This window comes from Curcuma longa, chromosome 3 (assembly GCF_044706935.1).
Source record: "Curcuma longa cultivar G26 ecotype Majalengka, Jawa Barat chromosome 3, ITB_CL_G26_1.1, whole genome shotgun sequence".
NCBI classification, from domain to species: Eukaryota; Viridiplantae; Streptophyta; class Magnoliopsida; order Zingiberales; family Zingiberaceae; genus Curcuma; species Curcuma longa.
The window spans coordinates 7,402,174-7,416,485 of NC_133863.1; the positions used below are offsets into that span (position 1 = coordinate 7,402,174).

The 14,312-nt window shown below is 41.6% G+C and overlaps 4 protein-coding genes and 1 pseudogene across 4 annotated transcripts; 3 read left to right on the plus strand and 2 right to left on the minus strand.

The window, feature by feature from the left end:
- Positions 1-177: 177 nt before the first annotated feature.
- Positions 178-4,001, minus strand: LOC141825331 (uncharacterized). Its single transcript, XM_074712718.1, has 4 exons — positions 3,848-4,001; positions 2,210-2,280; positions 731-817; positions 178-396 (listed from the first exon to the last, which is right to left on the minus strand). Exons 1-4 carry the CDS (start codon positions 3,954-3,956, stop codon positions 367-369), a joined length of 297 nt encoding a protein of 98 aa, XP_074568819.1. The 5' UTR covers positions 3,957-4,001; the 3' UTR covers positions 178-366.
- A 1,705-nt stretch (positions 4,002-5,706) lies between these two features.
- Positions 5,707-8,299, plus strand: LOC141825031 (cyclic nucleotide-gated ion channel 4). The gene is made up of 6 exons (XM_074712396.1): positions 5,707-6,347; positions 6,424-6,639; positions 6,711-7,024; positions 7,101-7,446; positions 7,523-7,609; positions 7,691-8,299. The coding sequence occupies exons 1-6, from the start codon at positions 5,889-5,891 to the stop codon at positions 8,204-8,206; spliced, it is 1,938 nt and encodes a 645-aa protein (XP_074568497.1). The 5' UTR covers positions 5,707-5,888; the 3' UTR covers positions 8,207-8,299.
- A 622-nt stretch (positions 8,300-8,921) lies between these two features.
- LOC141822655 (uncharacterized) lies at positions 8,922-10,676 on the plus strand. Its single transcript, XM_074709989.1, has one exon. It carries the CDS (start codon positions 8,952-8,954, stop codon positions 10,647-10,649), a length of 1,698 nt encoding a protein of 565 aa, XP_074566090.1. The 5' UTR covers positions 8,922-8,951; the 3' UTR covers positions 10,650-10,676.
- Positions 10,677-10,763: 87 nt separating this feature from the next.
- Positions 10,764-11,359, minus strand: LOC141825739 (uncharacterized). Its single transcript, XM_074713126.1, has one exon. It carries the CDS (start codon positions 11,191-11,193, stop codon positions 10,945-10,947), a length of 249 nt encoding a protein of 82 aa, XP_074569227.1. The 5' UTR covers positions 11,194-11,359; the 3' UTR covers positions 10,764-10,944.
- A 412-nt stretch (positions 11,360-11,771) lies between these two features.
- On the plus strand, positions 11,772-12,362 carry LOC141823083 (histone H3.2-like; annotated as a pseudogene).
- The last annotated feature ends 1,950 nt before the right edge of the window (positions 12,363-14,312 follow it).

The window sequence follows — 14,312 nt, forward strand, 5'->3', positions numbered from 1 at the left end:
AAATTTTTTTTTTATTTTTGTCATCATCATCAATGGCATCTTGAATTAAGCTACATGTGATTGAAATACTGATACAAGCCCATAGTTACCACTCAAACACATGGAGGAAACACAGCATGAAATAGAAATGCTTAACAGATTTTATTAATTGACAAAACAGTTGCAAGGCTTGTGTCAGGAAACAAAAATCTCACTGATCTTTGCAATTTAGTTCTAAATGAAGCTCCCAAGAGGGAAGTTAATTAACATTGTAAATAGTGGTGAGGTGTTGCAAACACACAAGTAGAGAAGCTTGAAGGAGGGAAAGATATCCTTCAGAGTGTCTTATTACAATTGAGAGACAGAAGGAAACATGAAGACTTTGAATTATGCTGGGAGGACAGATTTTTCAACCGCCTGCAATAAGAATGGTATAAAACATTAATTAATTATGGAATTGGTGAACTTGGGGACTTATTGCAAAAGAATGCGCAAAAATAATGAAAAACAAAACAGAAACAAAAAATCTGCATATCCAATGAACAAGGACTTGCTTAAAGCAATAAAAAAAAAGACAATTCTGACGTTTGAGTTCCAGTTGGAAGGAACTTAACAAGTGTCTTCTTACACGCGACTACTATAAATAAATCATTGATGAGACTTAGAAGATTCTTTTTAATTAAAAAATATTTTTATATGAATTTTTCAAGTTGCAATATCACAAACATAATTGATAAACATTTATTAGTACCTCTGCCTTGTTTTCGTTATTTCCACTGAAAGCCTTGTATCCCCCATAAATGATCAAACCCCAACCAGAGAGACTGAGAATCACAATCTACAACAAAATGCAAAGTTACTTCAAATCAGATAAGAGAAAGTAATTGAAAAAAGGACGACACGCCCTACAAGCATCTGGCAAGCTAGATATACATTTGAGGAAAACAAACTTAAGATTATTTTTCATTAAATTATTCCCTCTTAAGACTAATGACGTCAGACACCCAACTTATTCATGGATTGTCGTACCACCACCAGTCCATCACTTTTTGATTTCAGAGAACAAATATGATGTAGGATTGAAACATACAAACCTAACAAGCAAATATTACTAGATTGAAAGAGGAAATGACTACAGGGATACGGGTCTCTTTTGAAAGGCCTAACCATTACTAGTTCTCCTTAAACCATGATACCTATTCCTAATAACATCGATCATACTTGCCAATAGATACACAAGTTCCAAATCTACTACGACCAAGTAGAGATAAAACGTTACCACCCTAAAGGAATTACAAAAGTAAAAATTATTCCTCGTTCAAATTTTGCATCAAAATATATTGATTTTCAAAGCATAAGTGATAATCCCTTCTCGAGCATCATTCCTCAATTCATAACAAAGAGACAATACAATTGATTGTTCCAGACCATCTACAAATCCCAGGACACGAAATAAAGAGTAAGAAAAGAGGGTTGGTTTCAGATAGAGAAAAGTATTTTTCCTTTAAATAATTACCTTAATACAACTACAAAGAGGAGCATAGAAAACTTGAGCTCGGGCAATAATGCAATCCAATTCCTCATTTATACTATTCACTATCAACATATTTGAGAAGATTGAATCACACAAGGTTCGGATATAGAAAAACAAAAAAATAAAGGCAAATATTCATTCATAGTGCTTTAAATAAATCAATATCTAACAAGATAATTCTTGAATACGTAGTAGTGTAAAAATATCACCAGATATGAAACATATTCCAATTCCTAATTATTATGAATACAAATATCACTTTTGAAGCCCCGATCACATTCCAAATCACTACAAACACAAATAGTCAATTCTCAAGAAAATTCAGACATATATAAGTGATAATAGATAAAAAGACATCAAAATTCAGATTCATGACTTATAACTCTTTTCTAATCTAAAAACTGTACTAGGAACCACATAAGATTACCAAATTTAGGTTAACATGATGAACTCATGAAATTTTTTGTTTAATTGCCTCAATGATGAAAAATGACCAAGAGAACTGCTATAAATACCCCTCCAACTTTATCTTCTAAAATCTGGCAATAAGTTGGCTTTCCAAGTCAAGGAAAAAGTAAATACAACAGAAAGATTGATCTACTCATTTTTGTAACTAATGTTCATTCTCCTACCTTGAAATAAACACAGAATCATCTAGTACGAGATTTGTGAAGTAGCAAAGAATTTGAAACTTACATGTTCTTCCTTCCACTTGGATGGGCTGAGTGGATCTTCCCAGAAGTTAATTTTTGGAGGCCCATGATGATCTACAAAGATTCAGGTTGAACATTAAACTATGGATATGAAAACATACAGTCTGATGAAAAGACTTTTGTTTTTCCTGTTTTCATAGTCAGAAGGAACAATTAAAGGTGATTTTGCTGGATAAATATCACTTTTTGAAGTGAATAAGATGCAAAGGCGTTGTGCATACTGCAGCTTCAAATATATGGATGTCTTGGAGTAGTTGTAGTCATCAAGGAGTATGTCCATATAGATTGTTGTAGAGGACAAAGGTGTAGGTGGATATTATGGGATGGGATACCTAAGGTGAGTGGTTGATTTTCAGCCTTGGATGTGGTTTCTCTCTGGATCTGGAAAAGACACGAGACATCCAAGTCACAAATCAAGTGTAGGCAATGGCAGTGCTTGCCCTGTGATTTCATCTCTGAATGATCATGATCAATCCTAGTTTTTATTTTCTCATCAATACTTGGATTTGCACTTGATATCAATTGCTAGGAACACCAGAGAACTAGAACCATGCGACAGTAACTAGCATTTGTTGATCGTAGAGAATGTATGACTTCAAGTATTCCTTCATGAAGGAGGATATGGATCTTCTTGGATCCCTTAGGAAATCAAATTGTTCATAGAAAAAAGAAAAGAGAAGATAAAGGGAAAGGATTAAATGAGAGAAACTTTGAAGAATGTCATTGTTGTAAAGACAATATAGATATATAGCCAACTATTATAAATTTGTTTAATGGAACTTTTTACTTAAACCACTCTAATTAAAATAAACATAAAGCAGATTTATTCAAATTAATTCCATAACATAATTGTCTTACTATTTTGATTGCTGACATGAATCCTTCAACCATAGATGTGACTGAGAGACTTATAGCCAACTTAAAGTTGTGTGCATCACAAATTAAGGTGTACATATATTGTAAAGCAGAAGAAGAAAAAAATAACTTTTGATACTTGAGGCATTATGCAATTAAAATCATTTGATTTCTTGTAGCTCAAACCTTGAAATAATTTGTCTATTTTAATATTGGATCCTAGTCCAAACTGTGAGTTTGTTGCAAGTTAGAAATAGGATTGAGATAGTACAAACTCTTTCTGTGGTCATGAGTTCTAGTTAGGAACTATACTCTTATTAGACTGCCTGACATTAGATCTTTCTTCCGTTTATCCAACAATCATAAAGTAATGATCCATCTGACTTTCACTCTTTCCTCTTGTTTCTTAGTTTCATCGGAATTGAACTTCACCCACTGAGACAGAGAGCAAATAAATCGACAAGCCTGCCCCACATCAAACTCCCAACACGGAGGCCAAACCCTAACTTTTACTTCAGAAAACCATTTGCGACCACACTATCATACCAAAAAAACCATCATGAGTTCTTCTCGAATACGGCGCCAAACAATTTTGGTCTGCCTAATACCCAAGGCATACCAATCGAGAGATCATTCAAGCGGCACCTCAAGATTAAACCAAGCTCTCAGGAAAAAAAAATATCAAATGATCAATTGGGAACCTAAGGGTCAATTAAGAATCACAGCGATCGGGATAAAGAGGATAAAAAAGCTGTATAAAACCAACCTCCGCCGCTAGCTAGACCCCGGCGGGGAACGAATCTGGCAGCCGAATTGGCTGATGATGAACGAGAGAGGGAAGAAGCCGCTGCCGCCAGCACCGCCCGTGCCGCCATTGGTGTGCACTACCAGATCGCTAGGGTTCACCGGGAGGAAGAAAGATCCCGATAGAGTAATTATCAGACGTGGCATTCTGGTTATTTATATAGCAATTTCTCTTTTCAGGGCTTCATCGGTAATCTCCGTAAACGAGCAGGTTATACCATTTTTTTTTATCTCGTTTAAAATTATTTGTTAAAAAATTAAGCTAAGTCAACTGCATAAAAATTAACTAAACCAGTTCAAACGGTTGTTGAAGTTAAGTAATTACATAGATTAAAATAATAAAGTGGAAACTCTTTTTAATACAAAATTAAAATAGGACGTCTTTTTTTATTAATTGAATAAAAAATATTGTGACAAAAGATGATAATGTTCACCTTCATGCTATGTCCCAGAGAAAGTGAAGGAAGGAAAAAGAAAAGTAAACGAGAAAAAGAAAATTGTTTATTTTTATTTGAGATTGAATGAGTTAAGAAGGAAAAGATAAGAGAAACATCAACTTTATTTTTACATGCTAATAAATTGTTATAATTTTTACATGTTTATAAATTGTTATAATTTTTTACACTTTAATTTGTGAGGTAAGGAAAGAGAGAGAAAAATTAAATATATTTATTCTATTTTTTTATTTCAAAATATTAATTTATTTATTTTGTTATTTCGTCTTTATATCGCCATTCTTCACAGTTCACACAATATTTGTCGTCATCGTCCAGTATCCAACCACTCGCGCTCTACGATGTTGGCATCAACCCTCATCACAAATCTCTTCAAGGACAAGACTCAAGAAGATAGAGACAGATAACTCTAATATTCTTTTTCTCCTTCTCCAATGGAGGATAATTATATTTTATGACCTTCTATATCTCTATTTCTACATGAATAAAATTTTATAATTTCTTATCCGCCTCTACATGCATTGTCTTTTTTAAGAAGTGATGGCATTTATGTAATTTTATATATTTAACATTCATTTTTTTTCTCAAATAAGGTAACACATGTTAAGTTAATGACCTTTCATTGCTTCCAAATAAGGGGAGTATAAATACTTTAATTCCTTTATGTTTTTCATTTTTTCTCTCCTTTTTATTGTATTAATAAACTTTCTCTCATCCCATCCAAATGGAGCGTAAATGTCTCTTAATGTCGGTGCCACTTCACAACAATTCTAAAGGAGGAGGTAAATCAGGATGATTAATAATCTACCATTTAAGTATCAACTTAGTTATATTCAAATTAATTCAAAATGAACTAAATTTAAAAATTATGTCTATTAACCCAAAATAATCATAAGTTTGAGCGTGAATTTAATTACGGAATCCACCTTTAATTTTAAGTTGGAGGATGAAGTTGAAATAATTAAGAGAAATAGACTTAAAAAGAGATGCATCATTGTCCTGCATTTCTCATAGATTTTGTGAAATAATTAAGACAAAAAGACTTAAAAAGAGACGCATCATTATCCTGCCCTGCTCATAGATTTTGTTTTTGGAAAACTAGTGCCATTTTGGCAACACGACCAAACGGAGGAAGCTGCTGCGAACCTTCTGCATTGTATATTTCATCCTCTACTCTGAATATCTTCTTTTTTATAAAATAAAACAAATCCATTTCTAGTATTTATGAATGATCCAAATCATTTTTGAAATAAAAGATTGTTTCGTACGGAAAAGATCCTCATCGATAATCACATGATCTTATATATGACAATTTAGATTCATTATTATATATATGTAGAGGAGAAAAGAGGAGGAGAAGATTGCATCAGAGTCGCACCAGATGGGCACAGCTGCGTGCTGCCGCAGATCGAGCTCGAGCCCGACGACTAGCGCCGTCGCCGTCTGAAGCCGACCGCACTCGATGCTCCTTTGTTGTATTTCGGCAGCACAGATGCTTATCACGATTTGTCATCTCCGGCGTTCTTCAAATTCTGCTTCTGCGTAGCCATGTCCGCCCCTGAGTCCCTCGTCCCCTCTCCCGACGCGCACTCGGCCGCCTGCGGCGATCGCCGGCGACGCCGCTTCCGCCGCCCCATGGCGCTTCTCCACTACTTTAATTCGGTCCAGGAGTGGAACCGCGCGTTCCTCCTCGTGTGCGCCGCGGGGCTCGTCATCGACCCGCTCTACTTCTACTCCCTTTCCATCAGCGCCGGCCGCCTCTGCCTCTTCGTCGACGGCTGGTTCGCAGTCTCCGTCACCGTGTTGCGCTGCATGGCCGACGTTGTCCACCTCGTCAACGTGTACCTGCAGCTCGCCACGGGACCGGGCGACGCTCATTCCACGTCGTCGGCGTCCGCAGTTGATGGAGCGGAGGCGAGAGATTCAGGAGCTCCGAAGGCTCGAGGATACTTGAGGTCAAAGACGGGCTTTCTCCTCGACCTCTTCATCGTACTTCCAGTCCCTCAGGTCATCATCTAGTTCGTCAATTTCATAAGCAGTTGCGCCCGATTCATGGTTACATGATCGATATGTATCTTTGCAGGTTGTTCTGTGGATTGTAACTCCGGCTATGTTACGCCGAGGGATGACAACGGAAGTGATGACGGTGTTCTTTATCACCTTCCTGTTCCAGTACCTTCCAAAGATCTACCACTCCGTCTGCTTCCTGCGCAGGCTGCAGAGCATGTTGGGCTACGTCTTCGGCACCATTTGGGGCGGAATCGCTCTCAATTTGATCGCTTACTTCGTCGCCTCGCATGTAATTATTGATAAAAAAGTTGCATGTTTGGTTCGATGTTTCAACAATTCTCATCTCCAGAAATCGCACAGGCAGCAGGCGCTTGCTGGTACTTGCTGGGGATTCAAAGAGCCACCAAGTGCCTCACGAAACAGTGCGTGGGAACGACCGGATGCAGGATTGAGGCGGTGGCGTGCAATAACCCGATCTATTACGGCGGCTTCGCAGCGAGCTTAGATGGGGAGAGGATGACTTGGGCCAAGAACCTAAACGCTCGGGCGACATGCCTAGACAGCAGCGACAAGTTCGAGTATGGTTCTTACAAATGGATCGTCCCTCTCGTAACGAACCCTAGTCGCGTGGAGAAAGTCCTGTTCCCAATCTTTTGGGGCCTCATGACTCTGAGGTAGGCGTTGGAGTTCAGTTCTATCGATCTGGTATGATTTTTGCAACTTTGGCTGATTAATTTGGGAATTTATCAGCACATTCGGAACCATCGAGAGCACGACCGAGTGGCTCGAGATCGCCTTCAACATCGTCATCGTCACCAGCGCGCTGCTTTTGGTGACGACGCTGATCGGAAACATCAAGGTTTTCCTCCACGCGACGACGTCCAAGAAGCAAGCTTCGCACTCGAAGATGCGGAGCCTGGACCGGTGGATGCGGCGGCGGAACATGCCGGTCGAGATCCGGCAGCGGGTGCGGCAGTACGAGCGGCAGCGTTGGGCAGCGATGCGCGGGGTCGACGAGCTCGAGATGACGCGGGAGTTGCCGGATGGTATGAGGAGGGACATCAAGTACCACCTCTGCCTCGACCTCGTCCGCCAGGTGTTTGTAGAAATTTCTCAATGGGCATTAATTGTTTTTGTAGATCGGCGTGAAATTTAGGGGAGATTGGATGCAGGTGCCTTTGTTCCAACACATGGATGAACTGGTGCTGGAGAACATCTGCGACAGAGTGAAATCGCTCATCTTTCCGAAAGGCGAAATTGTGAGTCGATATATATCACTAATGCTCGATTCCAAGTGCTCGATCGCCACCAAGTTGTAATTTTGATGGATTTTGATCCAGATCACAAGAGAAGGCGATCCAGTACAGAGGATGCTGTTCGTGGTGCGCGGCCACATGCAGAGCAGCCAGCGGCTGCGCGACCGCGTCCGGAGCCACTGCATGCTCGGCCCCGGCAACTTCAGCGGCGACGAGCTCCTCTCCTGGTGCCTCCGCCGCCCGTTCGTCGACCGCCTGCCGCCGTCCTCGGCCACGCTGGTAGCCGTGGAGTCCACGGAGGCCTTCGGTCTCGACGCCCAGGACCTCAAGTACGTGACGCAGCACTTCCGCCACACGTTCGTCAGCGAGCGGGTCCGGCGGAGCGTGCGCTACTACTCTCCCGGGTGGCGCACGTGGGCGGCGGTGGCGATCCAGCTGGCGTGGTGGCAGCGCAAGCAGCGGCGAACCCTGACGTCGCTGTCCTTCATGCGGCCGCGACGCCCGACGTCGCGCGGCGCGTCGATGGAGGAGGAGAAGCTGCGGCTGTACACAGCTCTGTTGACGTCGCCGAAGCCCAACCAAGACGATATAGCTGTGTGAGTATCGAAGAGGCGCCGGCGACGATGATTCGAAGCTCATGCTCGTCCAATCTCGCCGTTATTTTATTCCCACAATAAAATTAAGATTTATGCATATTTCTCGTCCGATCTATCTACATCTTTTTTCTTCATCAAGGAATGAACTCAATAATTGCAAATAAAAGGAGAGAAACCAGTAAATGGCCAGAATCTTGAGGAATAAATGCGATTTTGTTCCTCTGTGTACATTCCAAAGTAAGAGTGGTCACGTTGTTGCAATGGGCTCCTCTTGCATGTGAACTAGGATACGTTGCCTTTGGCACTGGACCATGACAGCAATTGTTCTCCTTTCTCGCAAAGCAAACACACACCTTTTTCGAATTTCATGTGAGCACCTGATTTCGATCAAATTCATTGTCAAACTCAGTGTTTCTGGTATTTGGCTCAGTGACTTCCAACGAGAAGGACTCTTGTTGCACCAACTTGCAATCATGGCACCAACAAGAAGAAAGAAGAAAAGCTTCATCTTAAATCTACCAACTTTCTGTTCTCCAGTTGCCATTATTTTTCCTTATCTTCTCCTCTACTCACTCTGCGGTGCTTCATTGCTCACCGTCACCTGCAGCAATATCTACCCTCCAGCACTTGCCGACTCTTCACAACCACCACTACCACTTCGTCATCTCCTAGAAAGCAACGCCGACCAACCATCTAGGAAGTGAGATCTCTAAGTTCCAGACATCTTTTAGGGATTTCAGCACTTGGACATGAAGGAAGAACAAGAAGCAGCAGCTTCGACTCCGCTGCAACAAGCACTTGGACTAGTCAGCTCATTGGTCTCCTCCTCCTACTCAATTCAATGCTTCGGGGGTAAATGGCAGTTGATCCGCAGCAAATTCGAGCAACTAGTTTCAGGCCTCACAGTGGCTTCGAGCAGCAACTGCTTCAGCAAAGCCAATGAGTTGGCTAAACCGATTCTGTCGACCTTGGGCGACGTCAGTTCGCTCTTGGATCGATGCAGTGATGGATCTTACGACGGCGGGAAGCTCCAGTTGAGGAGTGATCTTGATGCTGTCATCTCCAAGCTTGAGTTCCACACCAAGAGCCTCACTGAAATCAACTCTTCCACTAATGTGATGGACTCCCAAGCCATCATCCTACCAAAGCCAGGTGCCAATGCCAGTAGAGAGGACATCAAATTCTATATCAAAGATCTCTTATCGAGGCTAAGGATTGGAGATCCGAACATGAGGATCCAAACCTTAGTTACCCTCAAAGAGATTCTTGTAAAAGATGAGAAACATGTAAGAATTATGACGACCGAGGTAGATGATGCCGTAGATATCTTAGTTACCTTTCTCGAGTATAAAGATGGTGGTGTTCAAGAAGGGGCTGCAGGAGTTCTCTCTGTGATCGTCGAGTTGAATTCTTACAGAGGAGCACTTGTTGCATCAGGTGCGATACCTCTACTGATACAAATTTTAGAGAAGAGCACTGAATTGGGCAAAGAGAGTTCAGCAAAAGTGCTGCAGAAACTAACCGAGAAATCGGACAATGGGTGGTCAGTTTCTGCTCATGGAGGCATCACAGCTCTGCTCAAGATATGCGTTCATCCAAATAGTAGCAAAGAGTTGATTGTTTTGGCTTGCCAAATTCTGAAAAATCTTAGCAGTGTGGAAGAGATGAGGAGGTTCATGGTGGAAGAAGGAGCAATTCCAGTTCTTTCGAAGCTCTCAAAGTCGATTGAGGAAGCTCATCAGATTCAAGCGATAGAATTGATTCAAGATTTGGCATCTGGCGATCAAAGTATCAAACAAATTGTTGTCAGAGAAGGGATCATTGATTCACTGCTTCAGTTACTTGACTCTGCTTCACCATACACAGCAAAGGCAAGAGAAGTGGGTCTCATGGCCACCCAATCACTGTGCTTCTCCTCTGCAAGCTCTATCAATGCACTGATAAGTTCTGGTTTCTTACAAAGATCGCTTTTTTACCTGAATCACGGTGAGATTACGATCCAGGAATTGGCTCTGAAGAGCGTCTCCCACCTCTGTGAGATCTCTGTGGAGTACAGAAAGGCCATTGGCAATGCAGGCTTCATGCCACAGCTTGCGAGACTAACGGGGGCCAAATCATCTGAAATCCGAGAGAAATCAGCAGAGATACTTGACAAGTTGATATTTATTGATCGAAACAGGCGAAAATTCATCGAAGACGAGCACAATGTAAACCAGATCATGCGGTGTCTTGCTCTCGAGGACAAATTAGTAACAAAGAATCATCTGCTCTCCGTATTGAAGGCAGTGGCCGAGAGCAGCAGCGGGAGGAAGAAGATCATGGCTTCTGGTTGTGTGCAGTACGTTGAGAAATTAGCAGAAGCCAATGAATTGGAGGCGAAGAAGGTGATGAAGAAGCTTTCCTGCAATCGATTAAGGAACATACTGAATGCAATCTGGAGTCACTGAGTATCTTCGATTGTAATCTTAAGTTTTTCCCCCAATAATTATTGCCATGCATGATTGATCTCCATTTAAGAGTGAATTATCTTAAGATCTATAACCTCTATTAACCCATTCAACTGCATAATTATCTATGAACTCATTCCAGAGAAGCAACAGAGAAACATGTAGTTTCATATATATTTTTTATTTCACTTTACAAATCATTGTTTTTATTCATACATATCGCAACCAAACTCCCTTTTTTGTTCAGCCTTTTTTTCTTCTCAATCTCCCTGTCTTCATTTTTGGTCTGCACTATTCAATTGGGCCCCCAGCAGCTGAGGAACATGACCATGCGCAGCGACTCCTCAGCTCGCTTCCTCATCTCGGCGCTGGCGGCCGCCGTGAGGCCGCCGGCGGAGGAGTCCACCACCCCGGACAGCCGCCTCACCCTGCTCGACGACGACGACGAAGGGTCCTTGATCGACCTCGAAGCGTGGTCGCGGATGCTCTGCACCGTCCTCGCGCCGCCCTGCACCACCACCCGGCTCATGTACCGCAGGCTCATGTAAAAAACACTAACACGTATAAGGAAGAGGATTGTCGACTTGGATTTCGAGTTTTTATAGAGACGAGGAGTTTCTGGTGGGCGGGATGCAGTCGGTTTTCTGGAGTAATTTACCGGCAAATCGGAGACGGTGGGCGATCTGCCGCTTGCTAATGGAATTGGGAGATGAGGAATGGCGGCGTGATGACGTGGCGTTGTTATCCAGTAAAGGATAAACGTGGATACGCATGAAGTTGACTGACGTGGCAACGTTATCCAGTCAGGACTGACGTGGCCTCTTGCCTATTGTAAAATTATGGAGCGATTTTAAATAACTAAGTAAATTTTAGAGTAAAATGAAAGTATGTTTTTTAAGACATTTATAGCCTTATTGGCAAACATTTGCGAGGCACGTGAGAGGTCATCCGTGGCGTGGCTTATATCAATTGGTTGAGAAAAGTACGGTGGACCCTGATCCGCGTGCTCCTTATTTAATCTCTTTTCACCGTTCGATATGCATGAATCCAATGGTCGACATTCCTCCTCTTATCTTCCCGCCCTTTCCTTCTCCCTCCTTCGAGTTCGCCATCAAACTCTTCGTCTGGAAAACCTAATAACCACTTCGATCGATGGCGAGGGCGAAGCAGACAGCGAGGAAGTCCACCGGCGGCAAGGCTCCACGGAAGCATCTGGCGACGAAGGCCGCGAGGAAGTCCGCCCCCGCCACGGGCGGCGTGAAGAAGCCACACCGCTTCCGGCCTGGGACGGTGGCGCTGGGGGAGATTTGAAAATATCAGAAGACCACCGGGCTTCTCATCCGCAAGTTGTCGTTCCAGCGCCATGTCCGCGAGATCGCTCAGGACTTCAAGACGGATCTCCGCTTCCAGAGCTCCGCCGTTTCCGCTCTCCAGGAGGCCGCCGAGGCTTACCTTGTGGGTCTCTTCGAGGACACCAACCTCTGCGCGATCCACGCTAAGAGGGTTACGATCATGCTCAAAGACACCCAACTTGCCCGTCGGATCCGCGGAGGGTGGGCTTGAGAGCCCTTCAATTTGTTGGTGCATTGACGAGTTCAAGTCTCGTCTAGATGTAGTTCGTCTTCTCTTTTGTTAGTCGTGGAGTTTGGTTTCGTATCTTGATGTAGAAAATGTGAATTTCGGAAGTTCTGTATGCTTATGGTAATCAATGTTTTGAAAATCTATAGTCCACTGTGATATCTTTTCCAATTTTTTTGCGTCTTTAATCTGCCGTTGTTATAAGCTTTATCTTCATAGTTTTATTATAGTCCAACGGAATATTTTGTTTGTTGCATATTCTCCTGACTTTCTGCACTCTTTATCGGCTAATGATTTGTATGATTATGGCGTTTGTAAGGCATGAACGGTATGTACAAATGTTTTACAAGTTGCTACTAACGTAACATTCGCAGACGTGTAGGTATTGAAATGCTGGAGCTGTGGTCTTCTTGCCATGTAGGCCGTTCAGACTTCAGCAGCAACTCTTCAGGGCCCAGGCAACAAGATCAGGTTCCTCTAGACCATTTTTTGATAGTAAATAAGTTTCAAGATGTTATTACATGGCCTGCAAATTTATACCTTGATTGATTGACTATTAGTTGTCGTTCTGTTTCCTGTGCCAGTTCTTGCTCCTGGTAGCTACTCTTTCTTTCTTTTGCTGCTTAGAAGTTTCTCTCATTTGCCAGAATCCTACAACACTTTAAAGATCTTGAACCATTACATGTTGACCTAAACTGTAGTGAAGCGTTGTTATTGAATTATAGCAGTAGTCTGAACCAAATATTGTAATAACTGTTCTAATATGTTGATTTTGATCTATTTTTATTTCATACCTCAACATATTAAGCTTCCCTAGACAGATTCAAGGATCACAATGACGATTATCCTCAGCGATATGTATCCATCATAATGCCCTGGCATTTTTCCACCACTGTCCACAACTAGTGGCTGAGCAAAATTGTCTAGGGCATCTTAATCCGTCAAGGAGCAGGGGATTAGCGATGATATGTTAGAAAAAATTAAGCTATTTGGCTAATTTACTCACTCCTAAGGTTGAATTATGATTAAACTACTATGTAGGAAAATGCCATTATATAAGCTGAGGACTGAAAAAGTTATTGCTGTGGTGTTTGGTTCATAGCTACTCCAATAATTGATTTAATTTTAAGAAAAACAAGCAAGTCATTTATGTGCAAATAAGCAAATAGTCTAAAGGGAAAGGGATGTATTAGGGAAAGACTAGTAACTAGCTAGTTATTTTTTGTTTTATCAAATAGATGAGAATGATGTCAAGTTGAAGCTCAATTTGTACTTCAGTAAAATTCTCTTTAGAGCTAGGGCACTGCAGAATTCTAAATTGTGCTAATGTGGTTCTGCAAGTGAGAACGAGAAGTTGGAATGTAATGGAAACTCTTTCAGCATTTGCTCCTGCATATATATGTATGTAATTTAAATGATCAAACAAAAGGTTAATAATAGACACTAGATTTCGATCCAACACCATCCTTAAATTGTCATAAACTATACTCAACCCCAAATCCTTTTGTGGCATTCAACTCTGTAAAATTGGGCAATTGCCAAGGATGGCTGATAAGATTATAATTCTTGCTTGCATAGGGGGCTAAAATGTCTTGGAATTTTTGATATCACTGTCAGTGCAAAATGTATTGTAGTTTGATGAGGTCATGGAAACCCCAGTTTTTATAGCTGTAAAAATGAGCATGCTACAGTTCTCTCTGTTAAGTTTCCAAATGCTGTCAGAATCGATCATTACATTTCAAGCTCTGAATCTAACAATGAAATTTCTTATTTAGCTTATAAAACTAGAGAACACTTATTGCTTATTAGTCTTCATTGCTTGTCAAACTGGTGAGCATTCATTGCTTATTTTTCTACACAAACACGTGTTGTTTATTTGAGCATAAATCAAGATTGCTGTGGGAGATTGTAATTTTCAATACATAAACGTGATTTTGGTAGACAATTTTTTCCTTCTTTAGGAAAGAGAATGTCCATCTTGTGCACTACTCATGGATGGTAACGCCATTAAATTAAAGGTGTTAGGTTGGCTGTCCCTGTGCAACACCGTGATACATGCTTAAAAAACACCTTTTTTGCACACTA